General features: G+C 48.1%; 1 protein-coding gene across 3 annotated transcripts in view; it reads left to right on the forward strand.

Annotated features, from left to right (window-relative positions):
- The window catches only part of Bmp1 (bone morphogenetic protein 1), a 44,683-nt gene that overhangs the window by 2,030 nt on the left and 21,203 nt on the right, over positions 1-21,450 (forward strand). For 2 of the 3 annotated variants that reach the window (XM_034497038.2, XM_076930768.1), the window contains exons 2-8: positions 6,441-6,554; positions 9,438-9,602; positions 9,783-9,900; positions 10,170-10,348; positions 10,785-10,890; positions 12,852-12,976; positions 13,499-13,614. In XM_034497038.2, the coding sequence (XP_034352929.1) occupies positions 6,441-6,554; positions 9,438-9,602; positions 9,783-9,900; positions 10,170-10,348; positions 10,785-10,890; positions 12,852-12,976; positions 13,499-13,614 (923 nt within the window). Of the gene's footprint in view, positions 1-6,440; positions 6,555-9,437; positions 9,603-9,782; positions 9,901-10,132; positions 10,349-10,784; positions 10,891-12,851; positions 12,977-13,498; positions 13,615-21,450 lie in introns of those variants that run through there. The other variant, XM_034497039.2, reaches the window with a different exon arrangement.

The following is a 21,450-nucleotide window of genomic DNA, read 5'->3' on the forward strand; positions in this document are numbered from 1 at the left end:
AGATCTCTGTCCTTAAAGAGATCACATTCCAAGCAAGTACCCAAGAGCACACTAATCTTACACAGCATAAGCCAGGAAGAATAGGGTTCCCTCATCCCCTCTTCGTTCCTGCTGATGGGGAGGGCAGAGCAAAGTGATTGAAGGGGTCTGGGAAAGGTTTGCAGAGTGGAGATTTTGTGGAGGCACCGGGACAGGAGCGCAGCCTCAAAGAATGGGTAGGAAGCTACGCTCATGTTGAAAATGGGAGTGATTTTTGGGAATAGCAATAGGCTCGGGACTCCATCCTCAGTCTCAGATTTCATGCTAGGGTGGGGCTGGCTGAGTTGGAGCTTCAAACAAGGGCTCTGGAGAAAGTTCTCTACCAGGGTGAAGTGAGGCTGGTGGGGACCTCAGCCAGGCCTGAGGTGGCTGAGAGGTCCTAGAGCCTGACAAGGCCACGCTTCAGGGTCAGATCAGGCCTACATGGGTGTGACTGATGTCAAGGCCCTGTGGCCCATCCCTGGAGGAATCTGGACTGCTGTACATATACCTCTGCTAAGCCCTGTCTGCTGTCCCCCTCCAGCTACAGGCCCACCAACTCTTTGTGCTGCTTCTTCCTGCTAGATTTGCTTCTTGGCCCCTCCTTAGCCTTGACCCCAGATGCTAGGGATGCTTGTGACAGGTGTCTGCCTCTGCCTCCTTTGGAGGGGCTGGTACACCCCCTCTTCCTCCTCCTCCCTCCTCCTCCACTGCCTCTTCTACATTCTCCTGCATCCTCTTCCCACACAGAGAACTAGCACTGAAAACTCTTTGATTCTCCCAACTCAAATGGGACCTTGCAGTGTATTCTAAACATAGCCAGGCCTCATCATCTGAAATGATCTCTTTAGTTACTGTTTGCATTAGATTTATTTATTTACTTTTGTAGATGGGGTCTCACCAAATTGGCCTTGAACCCATCATCCTCTGCCCATAGCCTCCCACATGCTGAGATTACAGGGGTGAGCCACAGCATCCGCTTATGGTGGCTGTTAAAGTAAGGACAGAAATTAAGACCCTTGATGTCCTGGAGAAGGTCCTGAACTTTTGGGCCAGAAGCCAACCTGGGGTATCAGTGTGCTTTAAGGCTGATTCTACCAAGCCTGCTCTCAGGTAATTTACTGGAAACTCTGGTTTCTTATGTTGAATGCCGAGCCTCGGAAAAGGATTTCAGAGACTCCCTGCCTAATGTCTTACCACTGACACATCTAGCTTTCACTTAGACCTCAGGCAACAGCCAGTTTGTCTGCAGAAGGAGAGGTAGACTGTACTTACAGGTCCCTCTTACCACCCTCACCCCTGGGACTTTGTGGCCCACGTATGGAATCCAGAGGAAGTACATGATCTTATCTCTCACCAGACCACATTCCCTCTTCCAGACATCCTGAGTGAATCACTCCACTTACCCAAGACCCTGTTCCCTGCCTGAGTCACCCTCAGTTTTTAGGTGCCCTAAGGGTAGAGGAAAACATCTCTATGGGCCCCAATGTAAGGGACCGGTTAGATGCCTCAGGAAGAAGGGACTCTAATTTTATTTTGAGACAGGATCTCACTGTGTAGCTGTGGCCGGCCTGGAACTTGCTTTGTAGACCATGTTGGCCTGGAACTCACAGAGATCTACCTGTCTCTGCCTCTTGAGTACTGGGATTAAAGCATGTGCCAATACTGCTGGCAGAAGAAAGGACTCATGAATTCTGTTTCTCTAGTGATTTGGGAAAAACACTGGTGGTGGTGGCAGGGAGCAGGCCACCTCCTGAGGAGGTATATGGGGGCTTAGTGTCTCTTTCTTCACATGTGCACGCCGTTGTCCATTCCTAGGAGCCCCTTCCTTTAAGGAAATGCTTTTGGTTTTCTTATATGTAAGAACACACTGGAACTCTCACAGGGAATTGGTTGTATATATTTATATGCGAGTCTTTGCTTCATAGCAGGTCTGTTCACCTGTGTGTGTTGAGCTCTTGTATGACCACAGGCACAGATGTGCTCCGGTGTGTAAGTGGACAAGAGAATAGGTCTATTTGCGTAGAATGGGGCTATAAGTACTTCCTCCTTTGGCTACAAGTCTGCATTCATTGAGAGGAATACATGCCTGTCCTGCATACAAGGCCCTGGAGCTCCATCACACCAACCAGGCTCCACTCAGGAGGTGAGACCTAGCCATGCCAAGGGGAGGGGACTTTGGAGTCCAGAAGTTGATCTGGGGGACAAAGATTGCTCTCTAGGTCCACATGCATATTGATATGTGTGTCTCTCTGATCTTTCCCTTCCAGCAGTGAGCCTGGCTACAGAGCCTCAAGTGCTTCCTGCCTGGTTTACAGCCAGACAACAAAACAAAAACTTCTGATCCTGTGTTGAAAACAGTTGCTACTTTGACCCTGACCTTGACCCCTGGGCTTCCTTTGGGCCAGGAAAGCATCCTGAACTCTCTTGCATCTAGCTTGTCCAGCTTCCTAAGGTTAGGATCCCAGATAGACCAGCTGTCAGCCCAACTCCTGGCCATAAGCTCCCCTCCCACCCCACCCTGCCCCCACTCTGTTCCCATGCATTCTTCAGCCATGACATCTCCACCACAGGGCATCCAGCTGAGCTCTGTAGCCAACCCTGTTCCTTCTACTTGCCCTGCCCTGGTCCCACACTGTCCAGACTCATAGGCCAGCATGGTTCTGTAGTATCTGTCCATAGATTCGTTCAGATGGGGAGTGAGTGCAAGGGACTCACTTATGTCTTAGGAAAGGTTTGGAACTGGCTGAGTCTCCAGGATTGGCATGGCTAGCACAGTGAACTGGATGTTTAGCCGTTGCTTTCTGTGCTCTGGGCTTGGTACTAGATGCTTCCTATACATATCCTTATTCCTTGAAGTAATCTTAGGAGATGCATTATATTATGTGTCTTCTTTTAGATAGGAGAAAACAGAAGTTTCAGAAAGTTGACATGAATGTTAGCTACTGGGAACCAAACCAGATTCACAGACCAGTCTCACCTTGACTGCTCTTTGCAGTCAAGCATGGGTTCAGCATGGGCTCAGCTGCCTTCTGTAAGGTGTAAAGTTGGTCTGGACAGAACATCTACAGACTTTTTCGTTATCGCCTAAGAAGTGCAGTGTAATATCTACTTGGCATTTACATTGAATTAGGCATTATAAGCCATCTAGAAATGATCTAAAGTATAGAGGAGGGGTAAGGATATTTGGTAGCGTGTTTGCCTAGCATGCACAAAGCTCTGAGTTCAAGCAGGTTTGCTGTGGTTCATATCTGTAGACCTAGCATTTGGGAACTAGAGGCAGGAGGCTCCGAATTTCCAGGCCTTCTCTGGCTACATAGGGAGTTTAAAGTCAGAGTGGGCCACATCAGATTCTGTCTCAAAAAAAGAAAAAGAAGAAAAAGGGGAGAGAACATGGGAAGGACATGAGTGGGTGGGTCCTATGCATGCATGTGTGTGTGTGTGTGTGTGTGTGTGTGTGTGTGTGTGTGTGTGTATATATATATATATATATATATATATATATATATATATATATATATATATGTCAAGATTCCATGCAGTCTATCAGTCTGTAAGGTCCTGGAATTGACACCACAAGGAGACTGAGGGACAACTGTGTCTGGTGACACCCATGGATGTGCATGTAAAAGCCCAGAGGTGACATGTACGTGCAAAAGTACAAAGCATACAACAGTGTCAAGTGGTCCTGTGATATTGTCACATGGGGGCCCTCCATACTCCTTTTGCATGCATCTGAGAAGCTTCTTTGGTCTTTGTCACTTCAGTTCCTAAGCCTAGGTCATAGAGGGTATCATCTTAAGAGAAGCCTTCCCAAGCACCAAAAGAGACTTTTGACTAGTTACTAGCTGGTGACCTTGGACGTGCTTCTCTCTCTTTGGCCCCAGCGTGGGTCCTGATCTCCAAAGTCAAGGAAGGGGGCTGGCAACTAGCTTCAAGGTTATCTCTCCAAATGTTTGTAATGGGGACACTCCTAGGGGTGCTGTATGGCTTACTGGACATGTTGTGGGTGGACCAGGATTAAATGGACTCATTAATGAGTGAACACTTTGTGAGCTGGTAGGCGCTGGGTAAATTTCAACAGACATTTACATAAGGTGTCATTATTGCTACTATTACTGGCTTAATGAGTTCAGAGCTTGCCACTGGCTTGTGTGTGTTGGAGCTTGTATCTGTGTTTTTAAAGAACTCTGTGACTGTGTTTTTTTTTTTCCCCTTTGGTAGATGTGTTTGTCTGAGTGTCTATTTTTGTATATATGTATTTACAATATGGGTTCCGGAGAGGTAGTGAACTTGAGTAAATCCACCAGACTAGGAATGGTGAAGCCTGAACATAAATCAATCCTTCCAGAGGCTTAGTATAGTCTAACTTAAGCCAGTTTCCTTTTGGGCCTCAGTTTCCTAGATTGTTAAATGAAAGATGGGCTTGATGACTGCGGAGGTCACTGATATATCCGGTTGAGCTGTGTCTGAGTGAGCGAAAGCTGGTATATTTTTTTTCATTCATTCATTCACTCATTCATTCATCCATTCATTTGATGTGTTCTTTCTACCCAAAATCCAATGCTGAGTGCTGCTCTCATGTGCAGGGGTGGAGTCTCTGACCTCAGTGGCTTTGCACAAACACCATGAGTTTGGATGTCACCATATGCCTATAGGGTCATTACCCATCTGTGTCTGACTAAGTGTGTGATAAAGTAAATGTATATGTATCCACCCAGTGGGGCCAACTGGGGAGGAGGAGCGCGTGTGTAAGGCCTCAAGGTTAAAACAATTTGTGTAATGCTGACTCTGTGGGGATGAGAAGCAGATGTCACCACGACTGACTGCAGGGAAGCTGCTGCCCTTCCACCTCCAGCTTGGCCTCCTGCCTCCTCGAGCCCAGCCCAGCCCAGTGTGAGGCTTACATCTGGGCTCCTTCCAAAGCAGGCAGTGCTATGTCTCTGCTTCCTCTTATCCTAGACTTCTCAGAGAGAAGATAGGCCACTCAACCCATCTCTCCAGAAGCTTCTCTTCCCAGCCCAGAAATGGAAATAATCTCCTGGGGGTGGGGGTGGGGGTGGGGGTGGGGGTGAGGTTGTTCTACCTCTGGGCCTTTCCTCTTCAGAGGGAGGACCCAGAAATTTAGGGTTTGTTTGACAACTGTTACACCTTTCCCTGTTAGCTAGGACCTTCTTGGTGTTAAGTTTTGACCTCCTAGATTTGCCTAACCCATGCCAAGGCTTATTGGGCCAGGCAAACATATTAGACAACTTACAATAATCCATACCCTCCCTGATTTGGTTGAAATGGCATTTACTATGTGATACCACATACTTAGCATAGGCTCACAAATAGATGGCTGGTCAGTCAACTTTCTGACACTGTAACCAAACACCAAAGGACTGACAGAAAAAAGGGTTATTTTGGTTCACAGTTTCCAGTCCAAGATAGTGGAGAATATGCTTCTGGAGCCTCTTATAGGCAGTAGATTGTGGTGGGGACATTTGGCAGAGGGAAGGAAATGGGGTAAGGAAAGAACCAGGTCCCACGATCCTCTTTAAGGGCAGGCATACGCACACGCACATGCGCACATACACACAGAACGCCATAATTACCTATAATGGTGCACAGAACCTCCCAGTGGTGCCACCTTCAGGGCTAAACCTTTAACACATGTGCTTTTAGACACTGAAGAGTTTTTGCTTCAAAGTGTCTCACCGGCAGAGCACTTGTCTCTCTGTAGAATTCTCTGAGTCATTATTTGTATGAACTTTGTATTGTAAAGATTAGCACCAACAGGACTAGGGGCCTCTTCTGCGTTGCTAGTCTCTGACTTAATGATCAGCCCATAATAGGTACTAATTAGCATTTGCTGAAGCTGGGAAAGGTGACACAATTGCGTCTTCATGGAACTATTTATTAACATTTTTATTTACTCCCTTTCTCTCCTCCCACCGTGTGTGTGTGTGTGTGTGTGTGTGTGTGTGTGTGTGTGTGTGTGCGTGTTTGTATAGTGTAGATCAGAGGACAGCTTGCAGGAATTGGTTCTCTCCTGCCTTAGGTCATCTGGCTTGATGGCAAGCACTCTTGCTCACTGAGCCATTTCACTGTTTAAGAGTAGGTCTTGCTATATTACTCAGGCTAGCCTCCAGACCCCAGAGCCAAGTGATTCTTCTGCCTCAGCTGCCTGAATAGCTCTGGCTGTAAGTGAGTGTCATAACACTTCTTTATTGTTGGGATTTGAAGTAAAAGGCAAGCAACACCTATAAAGAGATTCCAGAAGCCGATCTGCTGTTCTCTGTCTCTCTCATGTGGTGTTGGAGATTCAGTATGGCTATAGGGTCAGGGCTGTGTTCTCACTGGGTCAGGGCTGTAAGTACAATGAGTACAGCCCAGGGTAAGAGGATTGACTCAGCCTCTGGCTTCTTTTTTCCCTTCAGCTGCCTTCCTTGGGGACATTGCCCTGGATGAGGAGGACTTGAGGGCCTTCCGGGTGCAGCAGGCTGCAGTTCTCAGACAGCAAACAGCCCGAAGGTCATCCATCCAAGCTGCAGGTACACTGGGATTGGCTGGCTCTCTGTGTCCCAGAAATGTTTCAGATTTGGGAAACAAGAACCCCACTCCCATTTCCATCCAGGTCCTCCCAGGACAGAGGCCATGAACTTGAGCCCAACACAGGGGCTTGCCTTCCTTTGGGATATAGTTATCCTTCCTCCAGAAGAGAAATAAATGTTGTTACCCATGGGAGCCAAAAAGCAGTATTTTTCTGACATATAGCTTACAAAATACTTTCAAAAGTATTATACTACTTGACTGTCTCCAATCACCTCCAAGAGTGTCATAGTTAGGGCTTTATCATAGCTATGATAAAACACTATGAGGAAAAGCTACTTGGGGAGGAAAGGGCTTATGTCATCTTACACCTCTCAGGTTACACTTTTCATCACTGAGAGAAAGTAAAGCAGTAACTCAAGGCAGAAGCCGTGGAGGAATGCTGCTTACTGTCTTGCTCCTCCTGACTTGCTCAGTTTGCTTTCTTACACCATCCAAGACCACTTACCCAGGGGTGGCACCACCCACAGTAAGTTGGCTCTCTTACATCAATCATTAATCAAAACAATACCTGACAGACTTACCTATAAGGCCAATCTTATTGGGACATTTTCTCAAGAGTTCCTCTTCCCAGATGACCCTAGCTTGTATCAACTTGACAAAAACTCCAACCAGGACAAGTGATAAGTATCAGGACCACTCATGTTTCCCAGAAGCTGAGACTAAGTCTCACAAAGGTAAAATGGATTTGCCCTGTATTACACACAGTGTGCATGTAGGTGGCAGGGCTGGAACTAGAATCCAAACCTTTGTCTCCCAATCCATGATGCTATGGCCAGTATCATAGTTCTGGTCCTGGGTCTCCTGGTCCCAGCATGGAAGCTTCTATGCATTCTCTGGAGCCATCCCCCTGAGCTTCTTCAATATCCCAAACTGTCTCCAAGACTCAACTATTTACCTTTACTTGCAGTGTTCTTTTGTTCTACATGTACAGTTGGCATCTTTCCATGCCACACAGAGAGGACTTATGTGCAAGTCCCAAAGCTGGGCTCAAAGCTCTTTGTTCCCTGGTGGCCCAAGCACCTACCAACCTATGTGGCATTGATGATGGGGAAAGAGAATGGCTGGATTGGCTTTTCCCAACCTTCTTACTGCTGTGCTGAGGGGCAGTCTGCCATCAGGATGGTGCGGGATCATGGTTCAGGAAGCCCATATGGATCTCTCCCATTGACTAAGCAAGAGACTCCTCTTGAGACTCAGTTCTGGGCACAGATGGTGCCATCTTCCTTATCCAGCAGGAGGGATGATCCTGGTGTGAGCAATTTAGAGATTTTAAGCCAACTACCCAGGAGGGTGGTTGGAATCAGAGGATATTCTGGCGTCTTATTGAGTAAAGAAATTTGCAGGACTTTCATGGAGATCAGTGGAGATAGATAGCACAGGGGAAAAGTCTTACCAGGGCATGTGGCCAGCCCGCCGGGTGACCTGGGGCAAAACTTTGTCCTTTGTCTCCTCTACATTCAGGTACAGACAGTGGCACTTGCCTCAGTGCCATGGAGCTTTGGTGTCATGTGGGAATTTAGGCCCAGAAGCCCTGAGAAAGCACATAGATTTTATCCAAACTTCAGGTCCCTTGGGTCCGCACAGTTCCCTGGGAAATGAGTGCCTCATTGTCTTAGTTTGGAGTCCTCTCCCGTTCCCGCTATCCATGTCAGCTCCAGGTACTTAGAACACAGCCTCACAGCTAGTAAAGAACTTTATAGCGATTTTACATAGACACCATGAAGAAGGAATTAGCAGATACTGAGTCATTGCTCCTAGGAGAAACGTAAGCTCCCACCAGCCTTTGGTCACATTTTTTGTAAATGATCACTGTATGACCACATTTCTTTTTCTTTTTCTTTTTTTTTTTTTTTTTTTTTTTTTGTTTTTTTTGTTTTGATTTTTGTTTTTTTTTTTTTGTTTTTTTGTTTTTCAAGACAGGGTTTCTCTGTGTAGCCCTGACTGTCCTGGAACTCACTCTGTAGACCAGGCTGGCCTCGAACTCAGAAATCTGCCTGCCTCTGCCTCCCAAATGCTGGGATTGAAGGCGTGCGCCACCACTGCCTGGCTGTATGACCACATTTCATGTATGTTTCACTTAAAGACACCTTATTTAATATAAAGTTGGTTCATTAATACTGAACTCGTGGCTAGTGGCATTGACTTCAGCCCAAACAAATATATTGACTGTGGGCATTTCTTAGGGAGGTTTATCCCAGATTTTGTTTGTTATGTTTTTGTATGTGTGTGTTAATGGAGATTAAATCTGGGGCCTCATGCATGCCAGGCAAGCATGTACCACTGAGGTATATGCCCAGCTCCATTTTTACTTTTTTATTTTGAGATAGGGGCTCTCTAAGTTGTCCAGGATGGCTTTAAACTCAGTGTAGAACTCAAGCTGGCCTTGAACTTCTAACCCTCATGTCTCACCTTCTCAGAAGCTGGATGACAGGTTTGCATCACTATGAGCCAAGCCTTCTTCCTTTGGGAACACAAGACAGCACGTGAGCACTTTGCTTAGGAACCATTTTAAATAACCAAATTAAAAGTGGCTCTCAGTACACCTAAAAGAAACAGGCAGACAGAATACCTTGCTCACTCTTGGCTAAGCATGTGTACACACTGATGGGATCATCCAACTTTTTGTTTTTCTGCCCTGTACATGTCCATGGATGATCTTGAAAGCCTGGCAGTATTGATTTGAAAGTAGCAAATAAAGTTTTAGGAAAGTAGGCAGAGTTCTGAATGCAGAATCTACAAATAATGGGTTTCACTATTCTATGTCTCCTCCTCTTCCTGGCCACTCACTCGCTACCCCTGACTCTTTCCTCTTTCCATTCCAGGAAACTCTTCTGCTCTGGGTGGTCAGACCACGAATGGGCAGCCGCAGAGGGAAAGCAGGGGCAGATGGAGGGGCAGGCCTCGGAGCAGGCGGGCAGCGACATCCAGACCAGAGCGAGTGTGGCCCGATGGGGTCATCCCGTTTGTTATTGGAGGGAATTTTACTGGTGAGTGTGCTACTGTGAGTGAGCCTACACCTGGCCTTGGTCTTGTTGCCTTTGGCCAGTCCGCAGCCTCCTGGCCAGGCAGTATGCCTGCAGATTGGCTGTAACACTGTATCAGTGGGTGAAAGTGCCCTCAACCCCTACTCACTGGATAGTATGACAGCCCGGATTTTTCTTCCACAGGCAGCCAGAGGGCAGTCTTCCGGCAGGCCATGAGACACTGGGAGAAGCATACCTGTGTCACCTTCTTGGAGCGCACAGATGAGGACAGCTATATTGTATTCACCTACCGACCCTGCGGGTGAGCAGGGACCCCTGGGCATTTTACCCTTGGTGGTGATCCCCAGCCAGGTTCTGCCCTAGGCACTCTTGCTGTCCTCAGCTGGGCCTGCCCATCCTCTCTCCCTGCTATGGGCATTGATATGGCTCAGACCCTGGCATAAAGCCTGCGCATTGGGTGCCCAGGGCCATCCGCACCCCTGCACAAACCCCCAGCAGCCTGGCCCGGCCCCTGAGTGGATGCACTCCCCCAGCTCGGGACCACCCCCCTGAGCTGGCCCCGCCCTCCAGGTGCTGCTCCTACGTGGGTCGCCGAGGTGGGGGCCCCCAGGCCATCTCCATCGGCAAGAACTGTGACAAGTTTGGCATCGTGGTCCATGAGCTGGGCCATGTCATTGGCTTCTGGCACGAGCACACGCGGCCCGACCGGGACCGCCATGTCTCTATTGTACGCGAGAACATACAGCCAGGTACACACACCCCAGGGTCTAGATCCCATCCTAGGGCTTCTGGAGCTGCTTAGGGGTCTGACACAGGTCCTGGACATGGGGGTCAGGTTGAGTACCCAGAAGCCAGCTCTTCTGGTGAGAAGGCTAGACTACAGTCAGCTTGTCCCTGGATAGCCCCACAAGCTTACCGGTCCTCCATTTCCCATCCTGGCTAGTTCTGTTCTTCTCTATCATGGCCCTGCAAGTCTCTGTCCTTCTTCTTTATTTGTGGTCTCCTGACCCTCCCTTCAGCAAGTTCTCCAGTCTTTTCTGCTGGGAAGGACTCCTCTATAGAGGTCCATGTCCCCCTCCCATTTCCCTTACACCTTCAGAGAGGCAGCCCCTCCCAGGTACAGGTGTAGGGAGGACCCAGGCCATTCCCTCGACCCCACCCCCACTTTTCTCACGGACTTTGCAGGGCAGGAGTATAACTTCCTGAAGATGGAGGTTCAGGAAGTGGAGTCCTTGGGAGAGACTTACGACTTTGACAGTATCATGCACTATGCCCGGAACACATTCTCCAGGTGAGAAATGGTGAAGCCCATGCCTACCAACCTTCTGGAAGCCATTTCCTTGCAGACTTCCTCTTTTCTGTGTCCTACCCTGCTCCAGCAGGCACCAAAGCCAAGGATAGCCTTCTGGGTGCCTGCCGCCCTTCAACAAAGGGCTAGTGGCTGTGTCTGCCTTAGTAGTCTCTCCCATTAGTGAGAAGATGGCAGGCATGGGCTGGCTTATTGCTGTGTTGAGGCAAGGGTTTGTGTTGTGTGGGGTCTCCAAAGTGTGTCAACCCAAAGGAGCCATGCTTGTCCCTCATCTGCCACCACGGCAGCTTATTTTTCCGGTGGTGCCCAGAGGGGATCACCTCCTTCTAGCTGTCTTCCCTTCCCGCCTTGTTTTGTTTTGCAGTACTTGAACCTAGGGCCTTGTGACACCAGGCAAGTGCTGTTCCCTTGTCTTATGTGCCCAGTTCTATTAATCTTTATTTTTTAATTTTTTAAAGTTTATTTTGTTTTTATTTTATGTGCATTGGTGTTTTACCTGCATAGAGTCTGTCAGATTTCCTGGAAAAATTACAGACAGTTGTGAGCTGCTACATGGGTGCTGGGAATTGAACCTGGGTCTTCTGGAAGAGCAGTCAGTGCTCTTAACCACTGTGCCATCTCTCCAGCCCCCTACTTTTTAATCTTTGAAAGAGGGTTTCACTAAGTTACCCAGACTGGCATTGAGTTTACTGTGTAACCCTGGCAGGATGTGACATTAAATTATTTTTTTCTCTCTTACACATATATATTTGTGTACCTCTGTGCACGTACATGCCATATTGCACATGTGGTGGTAGTCAGAGGACAAATGCAGGAGCTGTTTCTCTCCTTCCACAATGTGGATTCTGGAGATCAAACTTCATTCGTCAGCCTTGGTGGCAAGTGTCTTGACTACTGAGCTGTCCCGCTCACCTGCAGACCTTGAGCATTTGATTGTCTTGCTTCAGCAGAGGTCACAGAGCAGGACTGGCTTTGTCTAGTTTATGACTGGCTAATTTGCACAAAGCTTGACTTTTTCCCTGGACTGGTTCCCATTGCCAGTTCACAAGGTAACTTCTTAACCAGGGCTTGATGGGAGAAGCCCCTCTTGCAGGACTGGGAAGAATGTCCCCACCTTTCCTCACACCCGTCCCTGGACTGGTCGTCCTGCACCCACGTACCTGTCTGAGTGGTAGCCCTCCCCCCTTCCTCTGTAAGCTCCTTTTGACCCTTTCTTGCACCTCAGGACCTGGGAATGGAGATGGAGATGGGGTGGGGGTGGGGGTGGGGATTGCACTGAGGGTGGGGGTGGGGTGAACTCATTCAGCCCCATTTCCCATCATACTCATACCCCCTGCCGGGACCTTCCCAGCTGGATGTGAGTCAGGGACCCTGGGGAGGGAAGAACTGCTGTCTCCTCTTTGTTCTGCTCCTCCCAAATGGAAAGACAGAGATTAGCTGGAAGGAATTGGGAAAGAGGGACACTGTCCCCGGGGAGCTGGCTGGCCACCGTGGAAGCTGCCGTTAGTTACTCCAATCACAGCCAGGTCAGAGGGTAATGAGTTGACCCTGAGAAGTCAAGAGAGAAGTTGATTGGAATGAATTTGAGGTCTGGAGGTGGAAGCTGGGTGGTGTTGCAGAGATGACAGATGAGAGCCCAAGGCTTGCCCAGGGCTGTGGTTTGAAGCCAGTCTGAGCGTAACGGCCTGGATCCCTGATCTTTCAAAGCATTTCTGGGGCTCCCCCTCTAGTTCCTGTGGTACAGCTGCCACGGAACAGGGCGGCTGCTGGTCAGCGGGCAGCTTGATGACAGGGTGAGACATCTCCGCCCTTCCCTGACCCTGCTGAGGAATGTCTGGGCCCTGGCAGAGTCATGCCCTGTGGCCGTAGATGAACACACCACCCTCCTTCTTCACCCACCTTCCAGCAGACTCACATCCTCAGTCTCCTCATGTCCTTCTCAGGGGCATCTTCCTGGACACCATTGTTCCCAAGTATGAGGTGAATGGGGTGAAGCCTTCCATTGGCCAAAGGACCCGACTCAGCAAGGGGGACATCGCTCAGGCCCGGAAGCTCTACAAATGCCCAGGTTGGAGCAGGGAAGGGACAGACCGGGGATGGAAGGTAGGGTTCAAGGAAGACAGGGGTCAGGGCCCAGGAATCCCTAGAAAGTAACATCTGTAAGTCTCCTAGCTGGGTGCTGGGAAGCGGGGACAATAAGGACGGACAGTATTCCAGTTAAGGACCAACCTGGGGCTAGGCTGGTAGGTGGTAGGAAGGGCCTAGAAAAATGAGAAATAGTAGGAGCAGAAAGGGGAAGCAACTGGCCTCTCCCCTGGACAGTGAGGAGGAGGTGAGGCCCACCAGAGTTTGACCTCAACTCTGGAATCCATGTTTCCTTGACAACGGGGCATCTGGTTACCCTGGCAGCACTAGACCAGGGAAGTAGGATGGTTTATGCTTATATGTAAGGAGGAGGGGTACATCTTAAAGGAACAGAACACCTTTCTTTAGCCACTCTTGTCTCCCCTGAGAGCTCCAAGACTCAGGGGTGACCTGAGGGTCTGGCACCTGCAGTCAGCAGCTTAGTTACTTGTTTTTCCCTTGACAGCCTGTGGTGAGACCCTCCAAGACAGCACTGGCAACTTCTCCTCCCCTGAATATCCCAATGGCTACTCTGCCCACATGCACTGTGTATGGCGCATCTCTGTCACACCCGGGGAGAAGGTAACTGTGATTGATCACCCATCTGAGTCTATTAGGACCCCAAGAATGGGATAGCATCACCCCCAGGAGGGCTAGCCCAGGGACTTCTGGCAGAAAGGTGACCTACCTGGTCATTGGCATAAATGCACTAAGTATGTAATGAGGAGGGTTTCTACGCCGTCGAGCCTCGCTCTGCCTCCCTTCTCCTCAGGGCTAATCCTAAGATAGAGTTGCTATGTACAGTTACCATGTAGTTCTATTGTGAGGGTCTAGCGCTTCCTGAGCGCTTTTTAAAGTGCTTGTCACATGGCTCCTCTTTTTTTATTTTTATGGCCACCCTGGGTCTTCATTTCACAGAGGAGGAAACTGAGTTACAGGAAGATTAATTAAGTAACTTGCCCAGGTCATACAGTTAACAAGGACAGGGTAGGATGTAAACCTTTCCTAGGGCTTGGGTCAAGCCCAGCCTTTTCTGGGATGCCTTGGGTGGACTTGGGTGAACCATTCAGCCCCAGCCCTTGGCTCTCTCCACTGTATAGTCAGAGCTTGAATCAGGGATTCCCAAAGGGCTCTTCTCAGTTCTCACAAGCTGTGGTCTTGAGAACAGCTAAGAGTAAAGCAAATGCCCCGAGCAAGATGCTTCTGCTCGAGCAAGACGCGTCTGCTCATGGCTAGCCTTCCTACCCCTTTTCCTTGCTGACTGGGACCTTCAGGTCCTTCCCTGCCTGCTGCTCATTCAGGTGAGCAGAGTGGACACCAAATGCATGAGGGACCCACAAGCTTACCTTGTGCAATCTCCCACTGCATGATTGACTAGCCTTGTTTGAATACCTGAGCTTATGAGGGTTTGGGACCCCTCTTACTTTTCTATTCTATTCTCTCTCCAACTCTTCATGCTACAAAGTTTCAGAGAAAACAGTGCAGTGCCTATCCCTGAAAACCCTCAGGGCTTCTCAAGATCAGTTCCTTGTAACTTACCTCCTGTTTCCTCCCAATGTAGGAAGGCCCTTCTCCTTCTTTCTTTTTAAATTTTATTAATTGTATGTGGAGGAGCGGAAGGTAAATGCACCTGAGTGTAGGTGTCCAAGTAGGGCAGAGGCATCAGACCCTCCCAGAGCTGAAGTTACAGGCAGTTGTGAACTGTCTGATAAGGGTGCTGGGAACCAAACTCCAATCCTCTGTAAGAGCAGAAACAGCTCTCCAGCCCCTCACGTGACTTCTTAGGCACAGGCATGGCCTTGTCACATGAAGCCTAGATTTCTCAGCCAACCCTGGACTTTCTATGTCCTTCATATTTTTATTGTTCCCAAGAGCGAGCTGCTAGGTTCTTTCCCATAATTGGAATGTGGTGTTTAATTTAGTGTTACATTTTTTTTTCATGGAGCCTTGCAACACCTCACACCTCGTGCAAAGAGGGTTTAGAATCAAAGAGTTCCACTGTCCAGGAAGTCCTACAAGCCTCTCACCTCCACCATTGCTTGTTGATTTAGTATGTCACATGTGACACACTATCCTGAGCTTTAATCAGAATCTTGAGCAGGACACAAGTCAAAGTAAGTCTAAGATCTCCCTCCAAACTCCCATTGTCCCACTAAGTTGCAGATTTTCACAACTTAGCAATGGTCTTTGATGACATCATCCCTAGCCACAGGCTGCCACCTGTTGCACTCTTCTGAAGCCTTGGCATCTTCCCTTAGCAGAGGAATCTGTCAGCAGGGATGAATACAGAGCTGGAATGCATTACCAAAATCACACCCACTGTCCCAACAGTTGAGAAAATGTCACTTTCAAAAGAAGAGAAATGCACTCGCCAGTGGACCTTGTTTCTATAGACCACACTCCACCCCTCACACACACATCCCCAAAGGCTTCTTTCCTGAGTAGCCAAAGACTGTCTTTTTAATTGTGGATCGGTGTTCAATCCATGGTTTGAAGTTCCGAGAATCGGCTCGTAGCTGCCTTTCCACGTGCACACTCACGCAGGCACACACATAACTCTTCAAAGTTGAGAGAGCTTTTACTGTGAGCTATTGAGATTACACGCACTGATCACATCTGCAAGTTATTTGACTGTCCTCTGATGTCATCTGTGAAGCCCAGAGACAAGCGTCAACTTAGAGAAGAGCGCCTTGCTCTCCGTTCCGTCTGGGCAGCGGCTTTCCAGACGGTGCATGGCTTTTGTTTTAGCAGCTTTCCTCCTCTTACTGAGACTTTGGTAATTTTGTTATCCCTTCCTTAGCTGGCATCCTGCCATCTTCCCTCAAAAGCCATCTTGTCCCTTGTTCTTCTCATTCCAGATCTCAAAATTGCAAGTCTTTCTGCTATTTTGAATGGGCTGAGCCCCCACTGCCTTCCCAAGGGTCTCTACTACTCCAGGTTTTGGAAATCTTATTCATAAGTATAAATAATATAGCAATGATGATGATAATAATAGCTTACAGTTATTAAGCTTGTGACTTGTCAAACATGACTTCGGTGATTTCTGTGTGTCATGTTCTTGTGTGTTATGGCATTCAAACCCAGGGTTAGACAAAGTCTTTACTGAGCTGTAATCCCCAGTCTACACTGTGCCTTTGAGTTAGCATGGCAGCATCATAGTCTTGATGCTGACATGGTTCCTGTTCTGCTTATGAGAAAATGAACTTACAAAAGTCAGTCTCTGGCCCAAGGTCACATTGAAGCTGCATATGGATACACTGGCCTGTGATTATAAAACTGTTCCGTTCTGAGGCCATGAGGCATATCAATAATTGTTCTGGTGTTCTTCAATAAACCTGTAATCCTATGAATTGCCTAGTGCAGGGCCAAGGACCAGAGATGTGAAGATACACAAAAGAGCCTGGTTCAGACCAGAGATGTGAAGATACACAAAAGAGCCTGGTTCTTAAGGAACAGTCAAGGTAGAACATGGCTGCCTTTCCTGGTCAAGAACATGTGTGACTCAGCTATCAAGAGTGAGACCACGCGGCCAGGATCAGCTTTCTCCCCAGTAGTCTCTGACTGTGTGGGCCAGCCAGCTCTCTTGTCTCTAAGTGGTCACAGGGTCTGGTTCAGGAGGCTCCCTGGCCTTTAAGTCTTCCATAATTTCCAAAAGATCTTCATCCCTTTTCAGAACCGTTCTCAGAACTCCAGCAAAAGAAGTAGATTCAAGATAAAAATGATAAACTCACCAGTGCATGGTTATAGAAATGTATCAATTAAAAAGAAAGAAATGTATCAATTTTAAGAAAGTAAATCCAGGCCATTGCCCTAACATAGGCCTTTATTCTCAGCACTGGGAGGCAAAGCCAGATGGATCTCTACATAGTGAGTTTCAGGACATCCATTGTAAAACCTTGTCTGAAAAAAAAAAAAAAAATGCAAGATGGCACTCAGGGGCCATGAACCTTGAAAGGACCCCTGGAGGCTGGTGCTTTCAGAATAAGGGCCAGTTTCTATTATTCTTGTTCTGTCTCTCACTTTAAAATTGTAACCTTGGGCCCTGGATCTGTTGTTAGAACAATTATGTGCCACGCAATGAATCAGGCACATGACACACATAGTCTCTTAAAGCCTCTAGGTCATCTTTAAGCTTGTCATTGCCACCTCTACTGTGTAGACCAGGGAAGTGAGGCTCACAGTGCTTACATGTAAACCTGACCAGGTTTACCCAGGGAAATGCCTGATTTGTCAGCAGTAAAGCATTTGGACTTTGACATCAAATCTGGCTGCGGGAAAAGTTGTTTTCCACCAACTCTCTAGGGCTTAGCTTACGGCCAGAAGTGCAGATGATAGGCCCATCTTGGCACGTTACCTTCAAGAAAGGGTCCCTTATGGTGAACCAAGTGTTTGTCAACACTCATGTAATTAGCAGCTGACCTTGGGACTTGGCAGTGCTTCCCAGACAATGAAACACTCTGTGCCTTTGTTTTCCTACCTGCAAAATGGGCTCCATGATTTGTGGATTTATATGAGAATTGAAGGAACTCATATCCAGAAAGAGCTTGAGCATTACATAGCGTGCAGAGACATCTCAACAAAGGTTGGCTGCAGTTATCTTCTCTGTATCCCCAGTGGATAGACGGGTAAGCGTCTGGAAACTAGTCAGTTTCCAGATGCCCTACTATCTCTCCCTACTTCCAGAATTCTGATCTGAATCATTGCATGTCCAGATGTCCTAAACAGCTTAGAGTGGTGGATAGGACTGGACTCCCATGGAGGGCTAGCAGTGTGCAGCTCAGTGACAGGGCACTTGCCTAGCATGTGCAAGGCACAGGAATCACTGCCCAGTGCTGCAATTTACTTAAGTAAATTCGTGTTTACTCTCTGCCAACCTTGCACCAGATGATGAAGTGAGCTTCACTCATCTTAATCCCGGTAAGCCCTCTGAGGCAGGTCCTATTACCCACTCACAGATGAGAAAAACAGCACCAAGGAATTTGGTGATGAGTCTAAGATTGTGGGGTGAGGCCACCTTGAATCCTGTGAGTTGTCTAAGGGGTGATGTAGTTAATGGCCTCAGGTAGCTCCTTTCCAAGTGAGAAGGGTAGTACTCTGTTGGCTGGTCCTCGAGAGCACCACCATGTATGAGGGAACCTCTTAACAGATGGATACACTGTACCTCACGTAATCCCCAAATCTCCACTGCAGCCTTTTGAGACCCTCTCCAATCTGTAGATGAATATAGGCTCAAAGAAGTTGAACTAAATGCCCCAAGTCCTCAGCTAGGAAACAGTAGAGCTGGCCAGATTTTCTTTGGCAAAGGGCAAAATTTTCTTTGTGCCACCAGGGCACAGCTGTGTCCACATGACAGAAGTCAGTGCAACTCTTAATTAGACATGTCTGGTCTCAATATAGCCAGTGCCCTGCCTCCCTTGGGGATGCTACTGACCACCAACACAGGTCTCTTCCTCCCAAATCAGGTGACCGCTGTCTGTCTAACCCCTTGGGAGGTCTTGGGTGGGCCTTCTGGGGTTCTGGTCCTCTGGGTGTGGTGACTTTGGCGCTCATCCTCCATGTTCATCTGTGTGAGGGAAATATGTAGATGCTTCTTCTCATTCCAGCTGCTGGGCGGCCCAGGGGACCGCCTGCGTGAGGGGCAGAGGGTGTGAGTGTGGGAGTCAGGGTTCTGTGCCTCAGCTTTCCGAATCCCTTCATCCATCTGGCATTCTGTGACGGATATTTTTGTCATTTGTTAGATATATAAAAATAACATGTGCCTGATATAAATGCCTGAACAGTCCATAAACACAATGTAAAAAAAAAAAGAATATTCTCCTCCTTAATCTTTTATATCCCACTTCTCAACAGGGACTAAGCATGAGGAATGCTTTGATGTGTTTGTCTCTGTGACACACAGAAAGCCAAAAGAACTTCTCAGTCACATAATGGGTTTCTGCAGCTTGCTTTGCACTTAGCGGTGGATCCTGTCCTTGCTTTGGGTCGGCTCGAATAGATTTACCTTATCTGTTTTCATGGCTGCTCGTCCATCAGTCTTCATCATTTCTGTCTGTCTCTGTCTCTCTGTGTCCTTCTGTCTGTCCCTCATTCCTTCCCTCCCTCTCTTCCCCCCTCCATTCCTCCCTTCTTTCCTCCTTCCTTCTCTCCATCCTTCCCTCCTCTTCTGGTTTTTTCAAGATAGGGTTGTTCTTTGTAGCCCTGGCTGTCTTGAAACTCTAGATCAGGCTGGCCTCAAACTCCCAGAGTTCATGGAAGCCCACCTCTGCCTCCTGCCTGCTGGGATTAAAGGTGTGGGCTACCAGTGCCTAGCTCTCTTCTAGTGGAGGACAGTTGATTGTGAGTCCTTTCAGGTTTTTATTATTACCTAAAATGTTTCGGTAGACATATTTACACTTCTATCTTTATAGATTTAGGCAAGCCCACCTGAAGATTCCTAAAAGCAAAATCGTACTTGAGAGATAGTTATTAAGCACCTACTAAGTGCTACATGTGGAGGGGGACAAATGAGATTTCTGCCAGCTCGGGTTTGCATTTCCGTGTTGGAGGAGAAGCAGATAAAGAATGCACCAGCTAGTCCCTGGGAGCAGGGAGATGGTGGTGCACGTTGGGGAGGAAAGGGGAGAGTGACTCATGTGGGACTTTCAGAGAAGTCCTCATTCATGGCAGGCATGTGGAAAGTGGGGCAGCATCTGCAGACATCAGGTGAGCACTTCCGACAGCAAGTACAAAGGCTCGGTATGTTTGAGGATGGGTATGGTCCATGTGCCTGGAGCCTAGTAAGGAGGAATGGTGGGAGAAGAGGTCAGAGGTAACAGAAATAAAAAAATATCCTTCAAAGTGAGGACTTGGGAGTTTATCCTGAGTTGTGCATATGTTATATGTATTAAAGGACTTTGAGCTGAGGGTGGATCTGATCAGGTAGACATAATAAAAACTTGACTCTGATTGCTGTGGCTCAGGCAGGGCAGAGCCAAGAACAAGGACAAAGCTTAATGTGGGTCTAGGATGGGAGGATGGACAGAAGGCATGGCTGGAAGGATGGTCTAGATAGGAGTTGTGGGAGGTTGGGGGTAGAAGGTAGGAGACTTAGCTCCTCAGTGCCAAGGGCCCAGTGGCACAGTCACTCACACAGGCAGCCATGGCTGTCCATGCTGACAGAAGCCAATGATCTGGGTGTGACCAGCTTCCAGGTTTTAGGTGAGAACAGTTAAGTTGGAAGAGGCGTGTGAGTCTGGAGTTCACACCATGGAGGTTGAGTGTGAGGAGGTACTGGTGCAGGCCGGCAATCGTCTCACTTTGAAGGCTGCCAGCCCTTGGCTGCTTCTCTCTGTGGGAGCGTTTGGTCATTTTCCTAAAAGGGATAACAAGCTGGATGGAGGGGTTTATACTTTCAAAACAGCCAGATGGATGAATCTCTGTAAGCCTCGTCTACATAGGGAGTTCCAGGCCAACTGGAGGCGGGGACTGTGGGGCTGAGGAGATGCGATATGTGGCACGTGACATTGTGGCTCCATGGAAAGAGCTAGAATGGATTTGCAGCTTCGCTTTTCGAAAACGCCGACATTAGTAATAATAGCAATAACTTTTCATAATAATGACAAATAATTTAGCACACATATAATTCACTTCAAAGATACAGCCTCATTCTGATACATTTGAAGTTACTACAATTGATAAAACTTACACAAATAGAGTAAGAAAGAATAGCGGGGACCTATTATTATCCTGTCGCCTAAGGAGTGGGCAGGGAGGGGCAATGGAAACATCTCAGTCTCAGACCTTGATGGTCACGGTGAGAACTGCTGGCAGTGTGAGCTTGATGGAGTGCAGAGATGGGGGCAGGGTCCCAGGAGTGGAGGGTATGGAAGGGGCTTGTGCTCACTAATGAGCTTAGGGCATGGTGGGCTGGGGTGTGGTCCAGAGGGACATAGAGAATAGGGCAGATGTCATGGGACTGAGGCCAGGAGAAAAGAGTGGGTAGGTGATGATTAAAACCACTCAGTAGGGCTAGCAACATGACTTTACACCAAGCCTGTCAACTTGAGTTTGATACTCGGAACCCACATGATGGAAAAAGGGAACAGACTCCTAAGAGTTGTCCTCTGACCTCCACGTGCCTGTGCGTATGCACACTAGAGAAATAAAAAACCAACAAGCATCCAGATCCAGCACTGACAAAGCTGGCTTGAGAGAGTGTGCAGAAACCAGTCCTGTTGATAGTGATACGGACGTTGGATGCTAGTGCCTGCCTTGGAGTCTGTCTTATTTTATCCTCTGATCTCAGCCTCCAGCTTTCCACAGAAGCCAAGGGTTGGTGTGGCCCTGTCCCTTCTTTAGCAGGAAAGCCCACTAGCTGAGTGTTCACACCCCCTCCCCTACAGGTCACAACAAATGTGACCCTGGAATATTGCTGGGACT

This window comes from Arvicanthis niloticus, chromosome 3 (assembly GCF_011762505.2).
Source record: "Arvicanthis niloticus isolate mArvNil1 chromosome 3, mArvNil1.pat.X, whole genome shotgun sequence".
In the NCBI taxonomy this organism is placed as follows: Eukaryota; Metazoa; Chordata; class Mammalia; order Rodentia; family Muridae; genus Arvicanthis; species Arvicanthis niloticus.